Below are 23,722 nucleotides of genomic sequence, written 5' to 3'. Positions count from 1 at the left end.
CCCACAACACGGCTCGATCCCTTTCTCTTGTGAAACTTCCTGGCATGCTGTTTGTTCTCTAATGACATTTGTTAGATCCTGCTTTCTGGCAATGTACAGTGGCAATCACACCCTGACTAGACCAATGAGACTGTCAGCTTTCTGAAGGCACGATGTTTTGGGCAAATTTGTTCCCCTACTTCCCACACCTCTTGCTGAGTCTACCATGTTTGTTGAATGAGTAAGAAAATCTGCACAGATAGAGTGACCCCAAACAACGGAGTTTTGTCTTGTATTGTTTTGCTTGTTTGTTTTTTGAGACAGAGTCTCACTCTCTTACCCTGTCCTCCAGGCAGGAGTGCAGTGGCCCAGTCTTGACTCACTGCAAACTCTGCCTCTCCAGGTCAAGGGATTCTTTTGCCTCAGCCTCATGAGTAGCTGGGACTACAGGCACCCACCACCACACCTGGCTAATTTTTGTATTTTTAATGTTGGCCGGGCAACCAGGAGTTGGTCTCCAACTCCTGACCTCAAGTGATCCACCAGCCTCCCAGAGTGCTAGGGGATTACAGGCATGAGCCATCATGCCTAGCCTCCCAGTTTATTTTTATTTATTTATTTATTTTTTTGACAGAGTCTCGTTCTGTCCCCAGGCTGGTGTGCAATGGCGCAATCCCGGCTCACTGCAACCTCCGCCTCCCGGGTTCAAGTGATTCTCCTGCCTCAGCCTCCTGAGTAGCTGGGATTACAGGCACCCGCCACCATGCCCAGCTAAGTTTTTTGTATTTTTAATAGAGGCAGGGTTTCACCAGGTTACCCAGGCTGGTCTTGAACTCCTGACCTCAGGTGATCCACCCACCTCGGCCTCCCAAAGTGCTGGGATTACAGGCGTGATGTTTCTGAAATTTTGAAGACGTTTTATCAAAATGCTTGGGACATTAGCACTTGACTAAACAAATAAATAAAAACTATCAGCTCTGCTCTCCATAAGTTTATATTCTAAAGCAGGGACAAAGAGGAGCTAGAGATCGTCCTTTATCTTATGGCATTATAGTGTGCTCGGCTCTTCAGAGGGTGAGATGAGAAACCTAGTGAAACTTGGACTTGGAGCTGACAAGTCTTCTTCTGCTCTGAATCACACAGGGTTGGAAACAGACCAGACCTGAGAAAACATCCTGCCCAAAGTCTTCATTTTGCAGGTGAAGAAAGTGAGGCCAAAGGAGACTGTCTTGCCCAAGGGCACTAAGCTAGATGGTGGCATAGCCTAGATTGAATAGTTTTAAAATAAAGCAGTAAATAAAGCAATGCATTAAAACCTTTCTACAGAGACCCTGGGTTAGAAATTTAGCCTTTTATCATTTTTATTTGTGTTTATTTATTTATTTTGACATGGAGTTTCGCTCTTGTTGCCCAGGCTGGAGTGCAATGGTGTGATCTCAGCTCACTGCAACCTCCGCCTCCCGGGTTCAAGTGATTCTCCTGCCTCAGCCTCCAGAGTAGCTGGGATTACAGGTGCACACCAGTCATGCCGGCTAATTTTGTATTTTTAGTAGAGACAGGGTTTCACCATGTTCGCCAGGCTGGTCTCAAACTCCTGACCTCAGGTGATCCGCATACCTTGGTCTTCCAAAGTGCTGGGATTACAGGCATGAGCCACCTTGCCCTCCGAAACATAGCCTTTTAAATCATTAATAAGTGCTAGAGTATCAAGCATAGAAAACAAATGAAGATCTGTGACAAAGTCAGGACTTAAAAAAAATAATCCTCAGGCTATGTATTTGAGAGTTTTTGGTTAGGTTCAGTGTGAACATTGAAGACTCTCCTTCGCTTTCAGTCCTGACTTGATGGGCAGAGGTAGGCAGGGAAGAACAGACATTTCTCAATTCCATTTCTAAATGTTGCCTAAGAACATGCTGTGTAGACCACAGGCTTCTCTGCTTTCAGGAGCAGGAGAGAGTCTCCCAGTTCTTTTGAGCCTTCCCACTACCAGGGGGCAAGTTCCCTAATTAGTTGATCTAAGAAGGCTAACCAACAGATCTGTGCAAAATGGATTATTCCTGTTCCAGTTCTGCGTAATAGCAAGGCTCCCTCTTTGCTCAGGAAAGGAAAAGCCATAGGACTTTTCTTTCCATCACCACCTTAATTAATTCATTAATGATTTTTCAGGCAAGTTTTATTCAGGCACTTTGGGACAGGGCAGTGAGTCAGAGGTTGGCATCAAAACCAGAATAGAAGCTGTACTTCTCTCTGGGGATTCTACTCTGGGCTTTAGATTCCCAGATCATACAACTTCCTAATTGGAAAGAAATGTTCCTAAACAAGAGCAGGGGTTTTGCTGGAGCCTGACAGTGACTAATAAGGTCGGTCTAAGGACTGTCTGATGAAAGAGAAGCTGGATTTACTTGTCACAGTGAATTTTTAAAAGTTCTTTCACCCCGAGGTTTACTGCTGAATATAAATAAAAGACCTCTCCTTGGGCAATCCCACCCCAATTCCTGCAAATATGCCTTAGTTAATTAAATTAACTTTGAAATGACATTCCATGTCTTGTTCCCAAATGCCTTTGTTTTCTCCAAGATCTGGTTATTAACAAGCTGTTTCACAAGGTTCCTGTTTAAACTGGTTATGTTTTGTCCACAGACTGCAGACGAATCGGAGACAGGTTTTATCATCATCTCTACAGCCGGCATGGAATAGCCCTCCCGTCGTACTCATTTGACTGTGGACCAAATGGCTCACAAACATACAATTAAAAAAGTATGTATCTAGGGTGTTTACACAGTACCCCGACAAATATAATATGGTAATTTAAATCCCCTTTGCTGAAATTCCTGAGTTAGCAATGGGGTGTGGGAGGGAATTTTAAAAATTAGTCTTTTTTAAAAATCAGGCCTTCTATTTCGCAATTCAAGTGGCTCTCGGCTTAAACACATTAAGTCCTAAGCTGTGACTCCCCTCCAGGGAACAGCCGCGCAGGCGCGGGGCACGCACACGTGGACACACACACACACACGCGCGCCCTCCCACACCCCTTTCCGTGTGAATCGCCTGCGGGATTTAGGGCTTCTCCACCAGCGATTACTGTCAGGTGCAGAAAGCAAGCCTCTTTGTTCTATGAGCATTTTCCTCCCCCCGGATTTGACTGTTATTTACGGGCCACGTGAGCGCCAGGCGCGGGTCCCTTGGGGGAGGCGACCCCAGAGCAAGGGAGACAAAGGCTGGCCCAGAGCGCGACCCGTGCGCCCCAGCGACGTCTCCCCAGCTCCTGCGACACGCGGGAAATTGGCCCGGACCTGCCTCCTGAGAGGCTTTTTCCAGAAATGTCGTTAAAGCCTTTGTAAAGGTATCGGTGTTTACTTGCGCCGGGAGAGCTCCGGCCCTGGGGCCTGACGGGCGGCGGATTTCTGAGCTGCTAGAGAGCAACCCGGGAAAGCAAAATCAGCCTTGGACTGTCGGGGCCCCTGGGGCTCCTTGCTCCTTATCGAAAGCGAGTTATTAGATAGACCCCCACAGTCCTATTCAGCAGAATGGGAAACTGGACTCCGACACCTTTTGCCCTCCCCACAGGGAGGCCACGCAGTGCGCCTTTGACCACTTATCTCCCACCCGGAGTACCCGACGCCCAGGGTCCCGCCACCGGGCAGCCTCGGTCAGTCCACAGTTGTGGCCCCTTCCAGGGCCTGGACTAGGGTGAGCACGAGCCTTGAGCGCAACATTTAAGAAGGGCGCCGAAAAGTCAGTAATCAAAAGAAATATCTTGATGCAATGCCTCTTTAAACAAATAAACAAAAAAAAATGCAAAATATCCATGATTAATAAAATACTAAATTTTAAAAAGAGAAAGGATCCGTGCTGTGCCATCGTGAGCCATTTTGGAGCCCGGAGCAAAAGGAAATATCACCTTGCCCAAGCGGTGCCCCTCACAGCCCATCCGAGTAGGACCCGAGGGCCGAGGCATTCGGGGCGCAGTGGGGGACGAGGCTGGTCGAAGGTCTCGGAAGTGGAGGCTCCGCCGAGCTCCGGTGGGAGAGTGCAGGGATGCCCCCGGGACCGGAGGTGAGAGCTCTAGAGAGCAGCTCCGCCTGGAACAAAGGCATGGGGAGAGGGCGAGCTGGGGCGGGAGAGACCCGGCGGGTTCCGCTGCCCTCGCTGCCTGGGTCGGGCTTCCACGCGCGCGCTGGAATGGAATACGCTACTCTGCAGCCTCCGAAACTGCGAGCGAGTCCTGTAACTCCCTTGCTCTGTGATTCTCACTAACAAGACTTGGCAAGATGTCGGGCGAATAATTTTTGGCTTCTGCACGGTCCCCACCGCGTGCGTGCACAAACCCCCAGCCAAAAGCCGCCTCTGGGAAATTAAACGCAAAAGATAAATGGGGATGGGGAGGGCTGTTACGTGACCAGGAAAAAGGGATGCCCAGAAACCTGAATCAGGCCCAGAGCTGAAGTCCTTTCAAAAGGTCATTTTTTACGGGTACATTTTCCAGGGTCCAGCTCCGCAGCAAATGTGGACCCTGTCATTTCCTGAAAGGATAATTCACAACTATGCAAAATAGGGTGAAAACCTTTCCCAAATCCGAAAACCTTGTTTCTCCCCCGACCAGGGTTAAACAAACATCTTTTAGGAAGCGTGGACAGAAATGTAGACGGCTCTCCTCCCTCGGAACACCATTCCGGCAATTAATGCCTCCCTTTGGGTCGTAAAGCAACAAACCCCACACCTCACTCGGATCCTGGGCTTCGGGCGGGAGGACTTTCTCTTTCATCTTCCAAGCAGGGGGTTGCCCACGTTCCTGAGGAAGCTACAAAACTGATTTAATGGCTTTGGATGAAAATCGATCACGCTAATACAAACTACGTCTCAGGAATCACATTTTCAGAAAGGACTGGCCGTGTCGAAAGCGCATGGGGAGTCTGGGGCTAGGAGGTGCCAGGCCCCGCCGGGTGGGCAGCGGCGCTCTGGTCCCCTCTCCACTTGGGTACCCAGGAGAGACCTGCGGGGCTGTCACGCTGGGAAGCGCGAAGGTGCAAAGGGATGAAAGCTCAAACCCGAGCCCCGGCCTCCTCAGCCGGCTATATTCCTTTGACACCGCCCGCCTAGCGGCGAGGTGTAGCGGCGGCACAGGTGCCGGTGTCGGGTTGGAGGCGCGGCGCAGCCTGGGCCAGCGGGCAGACAGCGAAAGGCGCCGCGCGCTCCATTCACAAAGTCCAGGCGCTGCCTGCAGCTCGCGGCGGGTCGGAGGCCGCCTCGCTCTTCCTCTCGGCCTCGGTTTTATGAATGGGCCTGGCGGCGAGCACCCGGCGCCCTGTTTACTCCGCTCTTTGTGACGTCGAGTTCCCGTGACCAGGAGCCAGCGGCCGCGCTCCATTCAAGCTCCGGGGAGGGGGTGGGAGGAGGGGCTGGAGGGGGCGGGGAGTCAGCGCGGGGGGCGGGGGAGGGCGCCGAGCCCGGAATGGAACGGGGCGGGGCCTGGCGGGGTAGTACCTAGCGCCCCCTCCCCCTGGAGCGCGGAGGAGCATTAATAAATCTCTAAGCCTAGGAGGAAACTCTGGCTGGGGTAGTGCGCGGCGCGCCGGGGGAGCGTGGGGAGCGGCAGCGCCTGCGCCGGTGGCGACAGGAGCCGCGCGACCGGCAAAAATACACGGGAGGCAGCCGCCGAAGAGAGTCCGCGGTCCTCTCCCGTAAACACACTCTCCTCCACCGCCGCCTTCCCCTCCGCGCTGCGCGCCGCCCGGCTGGGCACCCGAGGCCGCTCCAACTGCTATGGGACCGCGAGGCTGCGGGAGGAAGGGGACAGGGGAGAAGAGGCTCGCCCGCGGGAGCCCCTGAGGACCAAGTTTGCGGCCACTTCTGCGGGCGTCCCTTCTTAGCTCTCGCCCGCTTCTTCCTGCAGCGTAGGCAGCCCGGGTGCCCTTCTCTTCCTCGCGCGCCCAGCCGCCTCGGTTCCCGGCGACCATGGTGACGATGGAGGAGCTGCGGGAGATGGACTGCAGCGTGCTCAAAAGGCTGATGAACCGGGACGAGAACGGCGGCGGCGCAGGCGGCAGCGGCAGCCACGGCGCCCTGGGGCTGCCGAGCGGCGGCAAGTGCCTGCTGTTGGACTGCAGACCGTTCCTGGCGCACAGCGCGGGCTACATCCGAGGCTCGGTCAACGTGCGCTGCAACACCATCGTGCGGCGGCGAGCTAAGGGCTCTGTGAGCCTGGAGCAGATTCTGCCCGCGGAGGAGGAGGTGCGTGCCCGCTTGCGCTCCGGCCTCTACTCGGCGGTCATCGTCTACGACGAGCGCAGCCCGCGCGCCGAGAGCCTCCGTGAGGACAGCACCGTGTCGCTGGTGGTGCAGGCACTGCGCCGTAACGCCGAGCGCACTGACATCTGCCTGCTCAAAGGTAAACGCGGGCTCCGGGCGCTAGCTGGAGGGGAAATGGAGGGGGTCTTGGCGGCCTGCACCTTATTGGCACGGGAAGGAGTCCCCGGCGAGATTCGTAGTTGCAGGGATCCCCGCGCGCCCTTTTGTGTGTTGGTGTGTACGGGTTTGCGAGGTTTCTGTGCAAGTGAGAGCTTCAAGTCCTCAGGGACAGTGCGGACGGGTTCCCCCGCTCACCTGCAATTCCGCACCGTCCTAGCGAGGCCCCGTTTATTGAGACTAACGGTCCTGGCCTCGAGGATGAAGCGGCCACTCTGCGCGGCCCATCTTGAGTCCCGGGAACAGTTCCCAAGTACCACGGGGCGCGTGGGGACAAGATAGGCCTGTTGGTTTGGCTTGCCAGGGCCCTGCACTGAGCCGGACCTGGAGAATCAGAGAGGTGGGGAAAAGGGTGAAGAGGGGTGGACGCCGAGGTACAATTGGCCCTGCCAGTTTCACTGAAAACAAGACCCTGGCAATGCAGAAAGGAGATTGGGTTGCACACACCGTGTAGAGCGATCTGTATCTGCGTTCCCGCTGCCCAACTCCGAGCTCAGCTTGGAAGGTGGCCAATTCCCGTCCCGGGCTAGATCCAGGCTCTGGGAGCGGGAGGCTGGAGGACTGGGTATCTGGGGGACGCCGGGCGGAACCGGTCCTCTAGCTCCTGCAAATCCGGGCAGCGGACAATGACCACCTTTTGTTCAGCCCGGATTTTCGACTATCTGATGGCGGCGCGTGCCGGATTTTAGCGAGCCCTGGCGAAACTCTTGGCGGCGGGGCTGTCTTGTCACATTTGTAGTCAGACATCCCGGAAAAATCGCGTGCCGTCCGAATCCCTGGAGGGATCGGGGGCCCGCCACACCTGCAGGGCCGGGTGGGTCCGCGGCCCTCGGGCTAGGGAGCGGGCAGGGCGCGTGGGGTCCGGGCGCTCCCTGCCGCGCTGCGCCCCCCGCCTCCCGCAGCCGCATTCCGCGCATTCTTTCGTGCGGGTCGGGTCTGCGCTTCCGAGCCCGGGAGGCATTTCGGACCCCCCCACACCCCATCAAAGAGCCGCTCCTCCCCCTGCAGGCGCCTTCGCCGCCTCCCTCTTTTCCTTTCCTTTCCTTTCCGCTCCTCTTCCGACCTGTCCACCAGGGAGGAAGGGAGCTGGAGGGGGGCGGAAACCTCTCCCCTCCAAAAAACACAACAAAATTGCTCGGTGCTGAGGAGCCGGGTTCGCCCCTGCCGAACAGCGGGGGGCTTTGTTCTCCGCAGTTGTTTCCTGCCCATTTGACCTGTCAGCTGCTGGGGAAACGCTGCTGTTGACCTTTGGTTGAACTGCTAAGGCGATTTTGCTGATTTTTATTTCTTTTTCCGCGGGGGCCGTCTTTTGCTCCTCCAATTGAGCCCAGTCCCCCTCCCTTCTCCCCAAAGCGCTCCAAGAGAAAGTGCCAGGAAGGGGCTTGTCCCGGAAGGCCTGACCGCTGAGCGGGGCCAGGTCCTGATTAGGCCACCAGGGTGGGCTTCCGCGCCATTGTTTGAGCTTGTCGGCGCTGGTGGGAGAGATGAGGGCAATTCCTCTGGGACGCAAGTCCCCTGGAGTGGCCGGGGCTGGCCGGCATGTTCCCCGCACGGCGCTGCCCTCGAGTCCCCCCGATGGAGAGCGCGGGCGCGCCTTCCTTCGCTGGCCTCCAAACCCGGGACCCGCGAGAACACAGGAGGGCTGGGCTCCAGCCCCACGTGGAGTCTGGGTTTGTTTTGTTGTGTTTTGGTTTCCTTCCTGGAAGAAATCCCGAGGGGACCGCTCTAGAGCGGCATCTCCGGGACCTCGTCCCTTGGGCTTCCGGGGTTGCAGCCACTTAGGCCCCGCTCCCGGGGAAAAAGGGATTATTTTTTAAGGTTTATTCCCAGGGCGCGCGGCATTTCCCTGTCCCTCGTGAATCCCGTTGAGAGTCCACCTCCCCAACCTCCTCCGTTTCCTCAGCCAAACCGATTCGAAGCCCTGGAGACTCTGGGCGAGGCTAGGGACTGAGTGGGATAGGCCTCTTGGTAAAATGACAGCCCTCCGGTGTGTGGTGAGGTGCCTGGCCAACGGAAGAGAAGTATTTTAAAGGGCTGTTTCCTCCTGGAGCCTGCACTGCCTCTCGTAGTCGGCCCCGATGCGGGCAGGGAGGATCATCTTCGGCATCGCCAGGTGGACATCCTTGCAGATGGAGGTGTGCAGGCCTGGGCCACAGATCAGCTTCGGTCTCTTCTGGAATAGCCCCTCCTCCCCTGCCCCCTGTAACCAGAAGTTCAGCTTCTACTTCACAAGCAAAGGGAGCCTGCCCTTGGAAGCAAGCACTTAAAATTGAGAGGTGGGGGAAATCTTCCAGCTTGCTCTGTAGTGGTGATGAACATCTTTGAGGTTAATTGGGCCCTATTCGTTTTAGCTTAGCTGATTTTGACATATGTGTTCAGCAGAGGCCATCTTTAACCCAGTTCCTCTTCCTTGCCCTCTAATGGAAAGCATCCCTAGAGAGGTCAGAAGGAAAAAGTCAGTATCTGCTCCCACAGCTCTGCGGGTAGGGGCTGGGGAAGGAAATCAAGGTGTCTCCCAGGTCTCCAGATACACCTCCCTTTCGTGCCTGGAAGCCAGTGCAGTGGATCAAATGTGGTTTCCCGGGAGGGGGCTCTGGGGCAGAGACCTAAAGAGGAATTTTGAGAAGCAAAGGAAGAAAAAGCTCCTTAGATTATCTCTAGTAAATGCCTTAATTGATGAAGGATTGTAGAATTTGTTTCCTACTGGAGTTGTTCATTTTATTTTCCAGTGAGGGAATTTATGTATGTCTCATTTCATGTGTGCCTGTGCATGTCTGTAGAGCAGGACAGGAAGCCAGTGGAAGGCCTGAGGGTTGGTGTCTGCCATTCTTGGAGGGGTTAGGGGAAGCAGTAAAAGCAACAGAATACTTTCAGAAGTGATAGTAGCATTCCCAGCCAAAGCTAGCTAATTGTCTTAATTAATTGTATTTTAAAATTCAGTTTTTCTATTTCTGCCACGTTGAGGGGTTACTTCACGTTGAATTGGTTACTCCACGCAGGTGGCAGGAGGTAAACTTCGCTTAATATCAATAAAGTACAGCCTAGCCTTAACATTTCCTCGATTACCCGACTTTTGCTAAAAGCAATAACGAAAAATGTAATGTTTTCTATCTTTGCTAGTAAAGGAATTCCAGTGGGGTAACTTTTAAAAAACTCATTTAAAATCCTGTAAGGCATTTTTAGGGTCAGTTTGGAAATTTTAGTTTTTCAGATTTTATCACAATACACTTCTTGAAATCCCTTTCTCTCTCATTCATAAATCCTTGGATTAGAGTTTGAGACTCCCCTGGTCATTAGAGAAAGACAAAAAGAGCTTTTGCTTGCCTTATTCTTTGCCTTTAATAACTCCAAATAACAAAACAGTCCGTGATGCAAAAAGATTTCAGGTATAAAAACATTGCCTTCCTTTCCACCTACCCAAAACTTCCCTCAGCCTTTGTCAGTTCTTATTTAAAAGCTGTCCTGGAGCTGTCTGAGAAATGGGGAAGATCATCTAGATATTTCAGTTTCTCCTTCCACTCACCCTATAGTACCCGATAGCCTCCAATAGCCCAGGGCCTGACCATACAGTCCCTGATATTACCCTTTCTGTAGAAAACAGTCACTAAGGCCAATGATGAATGTGGGGGAAGAGGGGCACACTTAACAGCTCTGGAAACTCTGGTGACATTTTTCCATTTTTTCTCTCTCTACCCCCACCATTGCTATCTCTGTCTTCAGTTCCCCAGGAGGGCAATGGCACCAAACAGCACAGCTCTGGGGGATGTCAATATTGCATACCTTTTCTACCTAAAGGGAAAGTGACTAGCCTTTCTGCTTCCAAATATAATAGCCTTTCTGATAGCAAATACGGTAGCTTTTCTGCTTGCAAATGTAATACAATGCCCATGACAGCCAAGGATTGGAAGTATAAGTGCTAGGCCTTACAGGTAATTTTTAACCCAGATTGTAATTCGTTAAATAATTACAATGAAGCAAACTCACTACGTTGGGCGTCATTTACATTGGATGTCTCCAACTAACAAAAGTAACTAAAGACAGATGCAGGTGAAAATTGAAAGTGAAATTTGACCCTTTAGACCATCACAACTTCCTTGGGCTTATCCTAGGTGCTTATAGGAGAGGTGGGCTCCACCCACAAAAATGGGCTGCTCAGAAAAAGGAGGGAGAGAGAAAAGGTGGCCACTTTACTGAACCAAGAAATTACTTGAAAAAAAATCAGAACATCTGAAACCAGATAGCTGATTTCCTTACCGGGAGGCAGTTCCCGGCTAACAAAGAGGAAGCACAACGGGAAGAAAAGTTCACTCCAAAGGAAGGCAGTTTGCTGAATATAGCAGATCGCCCAGGAGGACTGGGAGAGACTGCAAACCAGTTCGAGCCCCCAGCATGGCGTTAGGTGTCAGCCAGCTGGCAGGAAGGTCCAGGTGTCTGTGTTCAGAGTCTCAAGGTGAGAAGTTCACTTAGTTGGATTTTAAATACAGCTCAACATTTACGTCGGTGCTTACTAAATCAACACTCACCTAAAGTAGAGTTCCCAAAGGCAAATGGCCTTCAAACAACCCCAGACTTTCTTGCAGGAGCATGACTTTTCTGGCAAGAGCAAGGCCATGAGCCCTGCCTGGGATCTGGCACTATTCTGAGTGTTGGGGCGTAATGGGGGAAAAGTGGCAGCCACGTTAAGATCCATGATCAAGGCCGGGCGTCGTGGCTCACGCCTGCAATCCTAGCAGTTTGAGAGACAGAGGCAGGCAGATCACTTAAGGCCAGGGCAACGTGGCAAACTTGGTCTCTACAAAAAATATAAAAATTAGCCGGGCGAGGTGGCATGTTTCTGTATTCTCAGCTACTCAGGAGGCTGAAGCAAGGAGATTGCTTGAGCCCAGGGAAGTAAAGGCTACAGTGAGCCATGATCGTGCCACTGCACTGCAGCCTGGGTGATTGAGTGACAGTGACAGACCCTGTCTGGGGGAAAAAAAAGATCCATGACCATAGTCACCACCAAAGGACATCTTCCCCATCACAAATCACATTAACAGTGCTATTATGGTGATATTATCAGCGCTACATCAATCTGCCCTTTTTAAAGTACTTTTACATACATTATCTCCTACTCCTGCAAGGGATGGGGGAGTGGGGGGAGAGCTTCTGATGAGGGGTCCTCATTTCCACTAAACTTTGAAAATTGCCTTCCTGTATGAGGATGTGAGGAGGAGGAGGCACGGCGGAGTTGAACTGTAGATAGAGTTATTCTTCAAGTAAGTCTGATGAAAATCACACTCTTTTTTTCTTCCAGACTTTAAAATTATAAAATAAAGGTGATAAAATGAGAGATTTAGGAATAGAAAATATATTCTTGAATAAGAACATGGGAAAAACAGGTTGAAATTAGTAAGAAACCTGTTATGGAATTACATTCAGTAGGACACAGACACGTTCAATACATTCATTTCATACCTTCAAAGGACGTAGGAGAAACAGAATTCATTCATTCAGAATGGCACATCTGATAATGAAATTATTCAGAAGATAGAAATGCAGCATTTAGGCACCTGCTGCTTCAGAGCTGGCAAAACTGACCCGCAAATAAGTAGATCCTGGATATTTAGAAGCACAGGATACTGGAACTTAAAGATCATTATAATAATAAATTCTTACATTTTGAGAGTGGGAAAAACCAGAGTTGAGGAGGGAACATACTTGTCCAAGTTCCACAACTCGAGTTGGACTTCACCTGGATCTGTCTCCACTTCTCCTTGCACACCTGCTAGGGGCACGGGATAGAGCCCTGCCCCTTTGTAGACAATGAAAATAAGCTTTCGCTTTCATGATTTTCTTGGGATAAAACTTGGTGATCTAAATCTAGCTCTTGAAAGAGCTGTGACTATGGTACTTGCATGGATTTGGGGATGGATAGGAGGGACTGAGTGGAAGTAGCCTTAGAATAATCTTTTTTTGACCCCGCCTACAGTAAGAAACGCATTTTAATTTATATCGTGACCCAGGAGAGGGATACATGCACATCTGAAAAAATGTTCCATGAAATGATATCCTCTTTAAGGGTAATACATCCTCCTAATTCCTATTCTATTGTATTCAGTTTTTAAAATGTGGGTCATGACTCTTTAATGACAGCCTGGATTAGGAAAGCAATGGATAGAAGCAGAGTTTGGTGAAATACCAGCAGTGCCCTATTTGGATCAGTTCTGTCTTTGCATGAAAAGTCTGTCTTCACTTGAGGAAACCAGCAGGCACTGCCCCCTGGAGAAGGGCCCCCCAGGAAGGGATGGAAGGCAGAGGTGGCATAGATTGACACCCAGAGATGACTTACTGGGTCTTGGCCCTGTGGGAGGTGGACTTGAGCAGCTTCTTCCACCGATGGATAAATGCTAACTTGCATGCATCCTCCCGCGTCACCTTCACTGTGTCCTCAGGGCTCCACCAACCCAGAGCATATCGTTCTCACCCATGAGTGCTGGCCTGAGTGCAGCCCAGAGCTCACCAAAAGGGACTCCCTTTAGTGTGGCATCTTGTGACAACCAGCCACAGACCCCCAAAAGCTGGCGACCATTGTTAGGGACGAGAACCTTCCAGTGCTCCTGCCCCTTGAGCGAATTTGCTTCTTCACCTTGTTCCTTTTTGCTTGTTCTTTAAAACTCCCCCAGAGGAAACTGACTTTCCTGTAATCATTTTTCTGCTGCCTTCTAATGGTGCCTTTTCCAAACAGTTGTGATCAGCCTGGGGGAGATGTCGAATGGCCCCCTCAGGCCAGATCTAGCCTGTTTCCCACGTAATGGGTCACGTCGGCACTCCCTGCCTCCCACACCACTCTGTGGCCAGCAGCCGACTCCAGGTCCCTGAGAAGGGTTCTGCTGAGTGGCAGCAATGGCCATGCCTGGGAGAGAAGATGGAACCCTTCCTCTTTCTTCACTATGAGGTCTGGAGGTCTCCCGAAACCAGGAGACAGGTTTGTGGGAGAGCAGGCTGTCAAATGTGCAGTACCTTACCAGCATTACCCCATCCCCTGGTTCCTCTTTGGCCTTTGAGGATCTCTGCTGAGGGTACCCAAGGGCACCCCTCCATGTAGGCACCGGGAAGGGAAAACTTCCTAATCTGTCTCCCTGATGCAAGGCACAGAGCCTGGCTGTTGGAACCAGTCCTCAAAGGCCTCTGTGCAGGGGACTTTCATCACCTCTTACAGACAAGGAAGAGGCTCTGAGAGGTTCAGGAGGGCCGGGCTGCACAGCTGATAAATGCTCCGAGTGGGGTGCAACCTCATAGCAGAGCCTGTGCCCTTTCCAGAACTTCACTCCAGTGCCCTGTTCCATACCCTCAGCAATGAGGACAACATCCTCTAAGCCGCTCTGGGCTCTTCCTGCTTCTCCAGCCCTGAAGGTCGCTCTGCTCTGTGACCATGGGGCCTGCCCTGGCACTCCTGGGCCACCCAACCATTCACTTTCAAGTGCAGGCGACAGCTTGTCTGTCTTGGTGGTGAGTTTTTGCAGGACACCACCTGTGTCTAACATGTCGTTTAAAAATGTGTTTTAATAGCTCGGATTATGTAATAGACACAAAAGGATCATGTAGTTAGAATTTTTGCAAATCCTAGAGAAGTATATAGAGTAACAAGTGATGGCTTGGGATACAAGTGCTCAACCACTGTTAATGAATGGGTTTCCCTTCCACTTTCTCCAAAAGGGAGCATGGACCGAAGTTTCCCATCACTGAGGCCCCTGAGGGACTTCAGCTGCAGACAGATATTTCCTTCCTCTTTCCCCATCCTCTAATTACTGCATTTTGGGCAGCAGTGATGGCAGCCGAATAAGGAAAGGGGTTTATGATGGGAGGGAGGGGGTACTTCTGTGATGAGGTGGCTGCCGAGGCCACCAGCATGACCGAGGCTGGCGGTACCAGCCCTGCCAGCAGGTTTTCCATCCAGGGAGGCTGGTCACTGTGACTCAGCAGGAACAAGGGCCTGTGACCAGAGAGAGATCCATTTATATCCTGAGGGAGGGAGAGGAGGGGAATAGAGAAGCCTCTGGTCAGAGAGGAAAAAATGTACACCCTGTTTCTATAAGCCTTATGATGTGGTAGAGAACCGTTTCCTTCCTCTCAGTAGGAAGCAGTCTTTAGGGTTGGGATTTGGGGCAAGTGACTGACTCACCATCACATGTCTGCACATTGGAAAATTTCTATGAATGGCCCTAGGGCACAGAGGTCCTACGTCACTGTCACGAAGATCGCAAAGGTAGCGACATCCGGGACCGTTGGCCAACTTGTCATTGGAGTCAGTTGAATGGGTCTGTTGGAATGGCGGTTCTCCAACGCACAGGCCCTATTGAATCAATCAAATCCATTTCTGGCCCTACCGAAACTGTAAAATAAAAATAAAAGCAGGGCCATACATTGATAGCACTGTGAATTGGAAGTTGGCCGCAAAAGGAAGTCCCAGAGATCACAAGAAAGCCAGAGATAGGCCTTGAAAGGTTGTCTTTTTGGAAGGCCTCCCTGTGGCCTCTCCCTGAATCCCACCCGCCTCCACCCCTCCTGAATAGGAGCACCCACCCTATCCCAGCTCAGCTGGCCATTTATCTTCTTCTTCTTCTTCTCTTTTTATTTAAAAGATCTCCCTTCTCTGGAAGATGACCCCACAGATAACCATTCCAGGGCTTACCCACTCTCAGGTCAGGAAATCCTTCCTTGCCCCAAACGTGCATGTAGCATGAGGGATTTATTTAGATTTCAGCCCGTTTTCTCTTGTTCTGGCCTCTTGGTGACAGAACAGCTGTTCATGAGGATGTGCAATGGGCATCTGCTCCCTTACTGAGATCCAGAAGAGTTTGTGCCAGGGTCATTTTTTTTTTCCCTTCTTTCTCACATCGGAGAACCTCCCCCGAGGAAGGGCTGGAATCGGGGGTGGCAGGTGTCTCTACAGGTGCTTAGTGTCCTTGGAATCCCAGCGTGACCTTCTCTTCTTTGTTTTGTGATTGCCCTGAGGAGCTACTCCGCAGAGTCCCTTCTGCACATCCCCTGCACGTCTTCCTTTGTATGTCTTCCTCTCTAACCCAGGTCTTGTCCATAAAGCTTATCCTTCCAGCTTTGCTGCAGTCCTGGCGAGTGTGTCCTCTGCATCTCTGGAAACCGCTCCATGGCCATTCTCTAGGTCCACAGCGCCACCCAGTGGCCAATAGGGAGCACTCCAGCCTCTGCCTTTCCAAGCAGCTCGCCTGAGTCTGTAGGAGTCAAGTTCATTCTGACTTCTGCTGGCTTAGTGACCCCATTAACCTGAGCTTTCTCCTTTACAGGTGGCTATGAGAGGTTTTCCTCCGAGTACCCAGAATTCTGTTCTAAAACCAAGGCCCTGGCAGCCATTCCACCCCCGGTTCCTCCCAGTGCCACAGAGCCCTTGGACCTGGGCTGCAGCTCCTGCGGGACCCCACTACACGACCAGGTAGACTCGGGGGGCAGCGCTTGGAAGTGGGGGGCAGGGCAGCGTAGGGGCCAAGGGATGCCTTCTTTTCAGAATTACAAAGGTGTTTTTTGTCTTTGCTTTTGAGACAGTCTTGCTCTGTCACCCAGGAGTGCAGTGGTGTGATCATAGCTCACTGCAGCCTCGAACTCCTGGGTTCAAGGGATCCTCCCTGGTAGCTGGGACTACAGGTGATGCTACCATGCCTGGCTAATTTAAAAAGTTTCTTGGTAGAGACAAGGAGTCTTGCTTTGTTGCCCAGGCTGGTCTTGAACTCCTGGCCTCAAGTGATCCTCCTGCTTTGGCCTCCCAAAGTGTCGGGATCACAGGGGTGAGCCACCACATCCAATCCTGAGATTTTTTTTACGTCTTTGAATGTTATACCTCAATTTGGGGAGAATGCGGTGAACCCTGAGTATTGGGGTGGGATGTTTGGTAGGGCCCATTTACTCCTTGGAAATCTTCCCCTTCTCTCTCTAAATATCCTCCTAAGAAAACATTCTAAAGACACGACTCCCTGGCTTGACCTCTAGCGTGGTGTGTGGACAAGTGAGGAGGCCTCCAGAAGCCCTGGGGGACCTGCGGTATGGGAAGCTGAGGTCATCCTCCTTTGAAGTAGCAGGCCATGAAATACATCTCAGTCCCCGACAGGCAGGCTGCCCCCATGGATCAGCCAAATGGACACAGACGGTCACCCACCCTCCCTCCAAGAAAACTTGCTTGAACCACTGTGTTTCTTACAAGCCCACCCTCCAGCCCTTTCAGTTAGATGGACTCTGCTGCCCACATCTCATGTGCTGAATTTAAGCCACCGTTGCCTCATTTTTCCAAGATCCTTTCTCTTGTCTGTGTGGCCAAGAAGGCATCGGCTTATTTACTTATTTTTAGAGACAGAGTCTCACTCTGTTACCCAGACTTGAGTCCTGTGGCGCAATCATAGCTCACTGCAGCTTCAAACTCCTGGGCTCAAATGATCCTCCCATTTCAGCCTCCCAAGCAGCTGGGATTACAGATGTGCACCGTCATGCCAGGTTCATTTTTTGTAGAGACGAGGTCTCACTGTGTTGCCCATGTTGGTCTTGAACTCCTGGCTCACATGATCCTCCCACCTCAGCCTCCTAAAGTGCTGGGATTACAGGCGTGAGCCACTGCACACCTGTTTCTGATATGCCCAGTGAATACATATCCAATCAAATAAGTATCTAAACCACACAGCAAGTGGCTTGATGATTAGCAGATACAAACTCAGTGTCACAGATGGTGCCATAAGGCCAGCATTGTCCTGCCACTTCTTTGCCATGGGCGAGGTGGGCTGCAGAAGAGTCCCACAAGACTTTACCTGCCCCGGTCTTCCTGCCCACAAGTAGAGAGCAAAGGCTGGGGAAGTCCCACTGGGCCCATCACCCCTCCAGGAGCTCCAGGAGGCTACCGGGGGAGCCTGGGAGGGCCAGGCTAGCAGGCATTCTCCCCGGGCCTGGAAAGGATAGCTCTTCTTAGACAAGCTTCCACTCCCTGTGCCAGGCACCTTACTCTCATGTCGTTTGGGGGCATTTGTTTCCCTTTCTGCGCAGGGGGGTCCTGTGGAGATCCTTCCCTTCCTCTACCTCGGCAGTGCCTACCATGCTGCCCGGAGAGACATGCTGGACACCCTGGGCATCACAGCTCTGTTGAATGTCTCCTCGGACTGCCCAAACCACTTTGAAGGACACTATCAGTACAAGTGCATCCCGGTGGAAGATAATCACAAGGCTGACATCAGCTCCTGGTTCATGGAAGCCATAGAGTACATCGGTAGGCTGGCCCTGCTCTCAGGTTCCTGGGTCCAAGGGCTGGTGGGAACGATGAGAAGGAATCCCTGTAAGCCTGGGTTGAGGGTGGACATGGGAGGCACTGAATCCAAGGATCCCCATTCCCCCTCTCCCTCACTGGGAAGGCTTGCACGTTGGATGTTTGGTTGGGAGGAAGGTGGGAAGATGGACCTACACCCAGGCTTAGCTTGCAGAGCCAGGCTTAGCTTGGGTGACAGAGCCACCCAAGGGGCACTGTCCCCTTGGGTGGCTCCGGTGCCTAGATGGTAAGAGTTTTTGAATGGGGAGGAAGACACAGGGAGCATTGAGTCACAGTTTTTATTTTATTTCTATGTATTTATTTATTTTGAGACAGAGCCTTGCCCTGTCGCCTAGGCTGGAATGCAGTGGTGCCATCTCAGCTCACTGCAGCCTCCGCCTTCTGGGTGCAAGTGATTCTCCTACCTCAGCCTCTGGAGTAGCTGGGACTACAAATGTGCCACCACGCCCAGCTAATTTTTGTATTTTTGTAGAGACAGTTTCATCATATTGCCCAGGCTGGTCTTGAACTCCTGAGCTCAAGTGATCCGCCCACCTTGGCCTCCCAAAGTGCTGGGATTACAGGCGTGAGCCACCACCCTGGACCCTACTGTTTTGTTTCTGCAAATGGAAATCCTTGAACGGATAATGGGATTTAACCTGCTCCAGCATAGTGATTGGAGAAAATAGACCTCAGAATGGGGGGCATTCTAGAGAATCTCCCACATGGGTTTTCTTCCTCCCAAGTCCTTGGTCTAGCATGGCTAGTCCTTCCTTCAGAGCGCCCCACCCTCAGGTGCTGGCCAGTGACCCTGGTCGGGCGGGGACTGCAGAAACGCGCACTAACCTGTTGAACCCTGTCCCCAGATGCGGTGAAGGACTGCCGCGGGCGCGTGCTGGTGCACTGCCAGGCGGGCATCTCGCGCTCAGCCACCATCTGCCTGGCCTACCTGATGATGAAGAAGCGGGTGAGGCTGGAGGAGGCCTTCGAGTTCGTTAAGCAGCGCCGCAGCATCATCTCGCCCAACTTCAGCTTCATGGGGCAGCTGCTGCAGTTCGAGTCCCAGGTGCTGGCCACGTCCTGTGCCGCGGAGGCCGCCAGCCCCTCGGGACCCCTGCGGGAGCGGGGCAAGACCCCCGCCACCCCCACCTCGCAGTTCGTCTTCAGCTTTCCGGTCTCCGTGGGCGTGCACTCGGCCCCCAGCAGCCTGCCTTACCTGCACAGCCCCATCACCACCTCCCCCAGCTGTTAGAGCTGCCCTGGGGGCCCCAGAACCAGAGCTGGCTCCCAGCAAGGGTAGGACGGGACACATGCGGGCAGAAAGTTGGGACTGAGCAGCTGGGAGCAGGCGACCGAGCTCCTTCCCCATCATTTCTCCTTGGCCCACGACGAGGCCAGCCAGAATGGCAATAAGGACTCCGAATACATATTAAAAGCAAACAGAACACTCCAACTTAGAGCAATAACGGCTGCCGCAGCAGCCAGGGAAGACCTTGGTTTGGTTTATGTGTCAGTTTCACTTTTCCGATAGAAATTTCTTACCTCATTTTTTTAAGCAGTAAGGCTTGAAGTGATGAAACCCACAGATCCTAGCAAACGTGCCCAACCAGCTTTACTAAAGGGGGAGGAAGGGAGGGCAAAGGGATGGGAAGACAAGTTTCCCAGAAGTGCCTGGTTCTGTGTGCTTGTCCCTTTGTTGTCGTCGTTGTAGTTACAGGAATTTCATTTTTTAAAAGAAATCTTCAAGGGTGTGGTTTTCATTTCTCAGTCACCAACAGGTGAATATTTACGCTTAATAATAAAGTATTTATTAAGACTTTCTTCAGAGTATGTAAGTACAAGAAGTCTAGTGACAGTGGATTTAGAATATATTTATGTTGATGTCAAACAGCTGAGCGCGGTAGCATGCAGATGTCAAAGCAGTTAGGAAGTAAATGGTGTCTTGTAGATACGTGCAAGGTAACGTGATGAGCAACTTGCATTAATTGCCACTGAGAAGCAGGCAGGGTGGGTGGGAGGAGGAAGAAAGGAAAGGATTAGGTTTGAATTGCCTTTTTAAAAAAAAGAGAGAGAGAGGATCTCACTATGTTGCCCAGGCTGGTCTCAAACTCTTGGGCTCAAGAGATCCTCCCACCTCAGCCTCCTGAGTAGCTGGGACTGCAGGCGTTTGTCATCATGACCAATGTGAATTGCTTTTGAAGCTGGTTGCTGGGCACCAGCTAGGCCACTGAAGCAATTTTAGACCACAGTAAGTCAAGCTTTTTTCTCTCCAATGATCACTGGGTGATTGGAGCATTTTTCGCATAAACCTGCCTAAGACTTGTCTATTGTCTGTGATCAATGCCATATTACACTAAGGTGCTCCTGGAAAATTGGGTGCAGTTCAGATTTTCCTACAGCAAATCATTTGGCAAGGCCAGCCATTGGGGAAACCAGACAACTAGAGATAACCCTGAAATGAATCCTTTTGTAAATTGAAGCACCATCTTTTCCTTTTTGCATAAATTGGAGGTTTTAATTTTCGGGCAGTTACCTGAAGTGAAATATACCAACAATTTCTTGTGTTCTTTAAATTCCTAGTTAAATGAATATTTTCTCGAATCACTATGCTGGAGCAGGCTAAATCCCTCTTTTGAATTGAGAGGGGAATGGACACCACATTTCAGGTCTCCTCAAAGTGTGGAAGGGCAAGAGAGCATCAGTGAGCTGATTGTGGATTGCTTATATCGGATTCCATTGGTATGAATTTCCCAAACTGGAAACCAAAGCGCCAGGGTGGGGTCGCGGCTGACTGCTGCTGAGCCGGCTGGCCACTGGCTCCCGTGACGTGCATCATGGGTATGCAGGCGCCATTTTGAATCTGTCGTGGGCACGTGGGTGCCATTTTGAATCCTTAGTTCGGCCTTTCTACATGGGGAATGGCTTTGGAGGGAGACACATTTTCTGTGGGGAGGGTTTGGGGGGGAGGGAGGAGGGAACAAGCTACATGCTAATTTGTTTGTAGTATTGTGGAACAGTCTTGTTATGGAGTGCCCGATTAGAGGTTATTGCAAACTTGTCTAGAAGTGAGAGCATGGTTTTTTTTTTTTAGCCGTTTGAGAGTCTACATCTAATGAACATTCTTGCTCACCCATAAATAATGTCAAGCTTTAATGTTAACGTCACGTTGGGATGCTGTTTCTCATCTGGCATCCTAGACAGGACCAGGTTGGTTACCGTCCCTTCCATGGACCATGAACCTGTGATGGCATCATTCGTCCTGACTTTGCCAAGCTCTGCCTGTGGGCGAGGCCAGAGCTCCCATGGGCAATTTTTAGAAGAGCCAGAGGCTTCCTGCTTCCTCTGGAAATAACAGTTCAGGGTGAAGCATGGAGGGGTTGGGTTCCCAGACAATGGAACCATTTAAAGACAACACCGTTGGACATTCCCACTTTTTCCTTGGTTCCTGAAGTCCAGTGGGTTCTGCAGCTGAAAAAGTCCTGGGTCCCAGCAGCAGAGAGACAGGACAGAGGGGATGCTGGGGCGGGGAGGGACGATAACCTGCAGAATGGATTCCATTATTGTAGAACGAGCACACATTTGCCAAAACTGTCCTGCTTTCCCAGACTGGACTCCTGCCATGGGGACAGTCGGAACTCAGGACTAGCTCCAGCGACATCTTTCCTCCCAATTCAAGCCGCCTATCACAATGTCAAAACAGCTATTTATAAAGCCATTTTCTTTGTATTTGATAACACGAGTCCCAAAACTTAGAAATAAAATAGGACATTGGCTTGATTGGAAAGAAGGACTTTTAAAAAATTGTTCTTTCATCAGAAGCCTTTTGGATGACTTACAATATCTCTGATGAAGACACCACCCCAGGGTAAGTCCAAAAGGTCAGTGAGTTTCAGTAGGCATGCATCCCTCCCATGAAGGGATTCTGGTGACGGAAACTTTCTGTAATGACAGGAAAGCATTGACACTCATTGTCAACTTTGCTATTACTCATGAAAGGACAGGATGTTCACTGGGTATTCTACAGAGTGAGGAATGCTGCCCATTCCCTCCCAGAATGTCTGGCCCAGGGCTGTGTGTGGAGGAACCCTGGGGGAAATGGACCAAGTTTTCCCACAGAGCAGTATTAGGCTGAAGCGCAGGTGAGCCGGTGACTGGTAGGTCCCAGCTCCATCATTCCCTCCCGAGGCCATTTTGTTTGGTTGCTCATCCAAGCTGGATTCCAGAGAGTTTTCCAATTTGGGAAGCCATGAGAAAAGTTTTTAAATCTTGGGAAGATGGAGAGAGGGAGATAGGATAGTTGACTCCAACATGACAGGAAAAGGCTGGAGATTGGGAATTCACCACCAACCAAGGCTGTAGTACAGCCATGGTTCCACGTTGGAATTACCTGGGGAACTTTCACAATTCTGATAGCCAGGTTCTTCTAGACCAGTTCAACCAATTCTAGGGGGGACTCGGGCATCAGTGTCTTTCGTAGCTCCCCAGGTGGTGTCCCTGTGCATCCAAGCTTGGGAAACTGCCATGCTTTCTGGATGTCAAGGCGCTGTTGGAGGCTGGGTGTGATAGCACTGAGCCAGATTGTCTTGTGGAAACCACAGCCACGGGTTTGCCACTGGCTCAGCATGGCCTCACCACCAGTCCCAGTCTGGCTGAGGAACAAGATGGTTTCTCTTGGGAGTTCCTGAGTGGAGCACCCTTCCAGGCGTTTTGAAAGCCAGCTGATCTGTGGATCCTTGTTAAGGGACTCTACAATGTTTGGGTATTGATGTTTTTCCTTGAGACTGTCTTGTCCATCAATAAAGATGGAGGATGTCTCCTCTTTGAACCCCACTTCCCCACCAGTACCCTGTCTCCCTTAGAGTTTATGAGTTATTCAAGGAGGAGGCTTCTTAAAGGCAGCAATGCAATTCTTGTAACTTGTGTAAATAGCCCCGTCTTTCAGAGTGATGTCATTTCTACATTTGATATGCCTGTATTTCTGTAGGATGTATATAGTTTAGGGGATTTTTTTTGTTTGGTTTTGTTTTTTAGAAGTCAATATGTCTGGTTTTATTTATTGCTTGAAAAAGATCATTTGAAAAAAATAAATACATTTTCAACCACTTCTGGCTTGGTTTAACCTTTCCTTGAAAACTGTTCTGCTGTTACGACTTGGAAGGGGAGGAAAGAACTGCTGGGTCAATTAATAACCTTGCCCACTTAACAGCACAGTGGAGATGGAGTCCATTTGTTTCCCCTCTTTTCTATTTTCTTTTTTTCTTTACGGAGCCCATTTGTTTTCCTTCTTTTCCTTTCTCTTCTTTTCTTTTCCTCTTCTTTTCTTTTCTTTTCTTTCTTTCTTCTTTCTTTCTCTTTCCTTCTCTCTGTGTCTCTTTCCTTTTCTTCTTCTTCTTCTTCTTTTTTTTTTCTTAGACAAGGTCTCACTCTGTCCCCCAGGCTGGAATGCAGTGGCACAATTATAACTCACTGCAACCTTGAACTCCTGGGCTCAAGCAATCCTCCTGCCTCAGCCTGCCAAGTAGCTGGTATTATGGGTGCACACCATCACACCAGGCTAATTTTTTTTTTTTTTTTTTTGAGATAGCGTGTCACTCTGTCACCCAAACTGGAATGCAGTGACACAATCTCGACTCACCACAATCTGCCTCCCAGGCTCAAGCAATTCTCCTGCCTCAGCCTCCTGAGTAGCTAGGATTATAGGCACATGCCATTATTGCCTGGCTAATGTTTTATTTTTGGTTTTTGTCTTTTTGAGATGGAGTTTCACTGCCCAGACTGGAGTGCAGTGGCACAATCTCGGCTCACTGCACCCTCCATATCCCCAGTTCAAGTTATTTTCCTGCCTCAGCCTCCAGAATAGCTGGGATTACAGGCATGCATCACCATACCTCACTAATTTTGTATTTTTAGTAGAAATAGGGTTTCTCCATGTTGGTCAGGCTGGTCTTGAACTCCCGACCTCAGGTGATCTACCCGCCTCGG

General features: G+C 51.0%; 1 protein-coding gene across 1 annotated transcript; it reads left to right on the top strand.

Annotated features, from left to right (window-relative positions):
- Nucleotides 1–5,389: 5,389 nt before the first annotated feature.
- Nucleotides 5,390–22,842, top strand: DUSP4 (dual specificity phosphatase 4). Its single transcript, XM_001110903.5, has 4 exons — nucleotides 5,390–6,367; nucleotides 15,750–15,895; nucleotides 17,485–17,704; nucleotides 18,607–22,842. Exons 1-4 carry the CDS (start codon nucleotides 5,935–5,937, stop codon nucleotides 18,990–18,992), a joined length of 1,185 nt encoding a protein of 394 aa, XP_001110903.1. The 5' UTR covers nucleotides 5,390–5,934; the 3' UTR covers nucleotides 18,993–22,842.
- The last annotated feature ends 880 nt before the right edge of the window (nucleotides 22,843–23,722 follow it).

Source organism: Macaca mulatta, chromosome 8 (genome assembly GCF_049350105.2).
Source record: "Macaca mulatta isolate MMU2019108-1 chromosome 8, T2T-MMU8v2.0, whole genome shotgun sequence".
Taxonomy (NCBI): Eukaryota; Metazoa; Chordata; class Mammalia; order Primates; family Cercopithecidae; genus Macaca; species Macaca mulatta.
This window is presented reverse-complemented; position numbering and strand designations above follow the sequence as displayed.

What these genes read in the sequence shown, in the direction of transcription:
- DUSP4 (XM_001110903.5), top strand. Translation starts at nt 5,935, where the DNA reads ATGGTGACGATGGAGGAGCTGCGGGAGATGGACTGCAGCGTGCTCAAA. An exon ending in TGACATCTGCCTGCTCAAAG is followed by an intron (nt 6,368 to 15,749) that starts GTAAACGCGGGC and finishes TCTCCTTTACAG; the next exon opens with GTGGCTATGAGAGGTTTTCC. An exon ending in GGAAGCCATAGAGTACATCG is followed by an intron (nt 17,705 to 18,606) that starts GTAGGCTGGCCC and finishes CCCTGTCCCCAG; the next exon opens with ATGCGGTGAAGGACTGCCGC.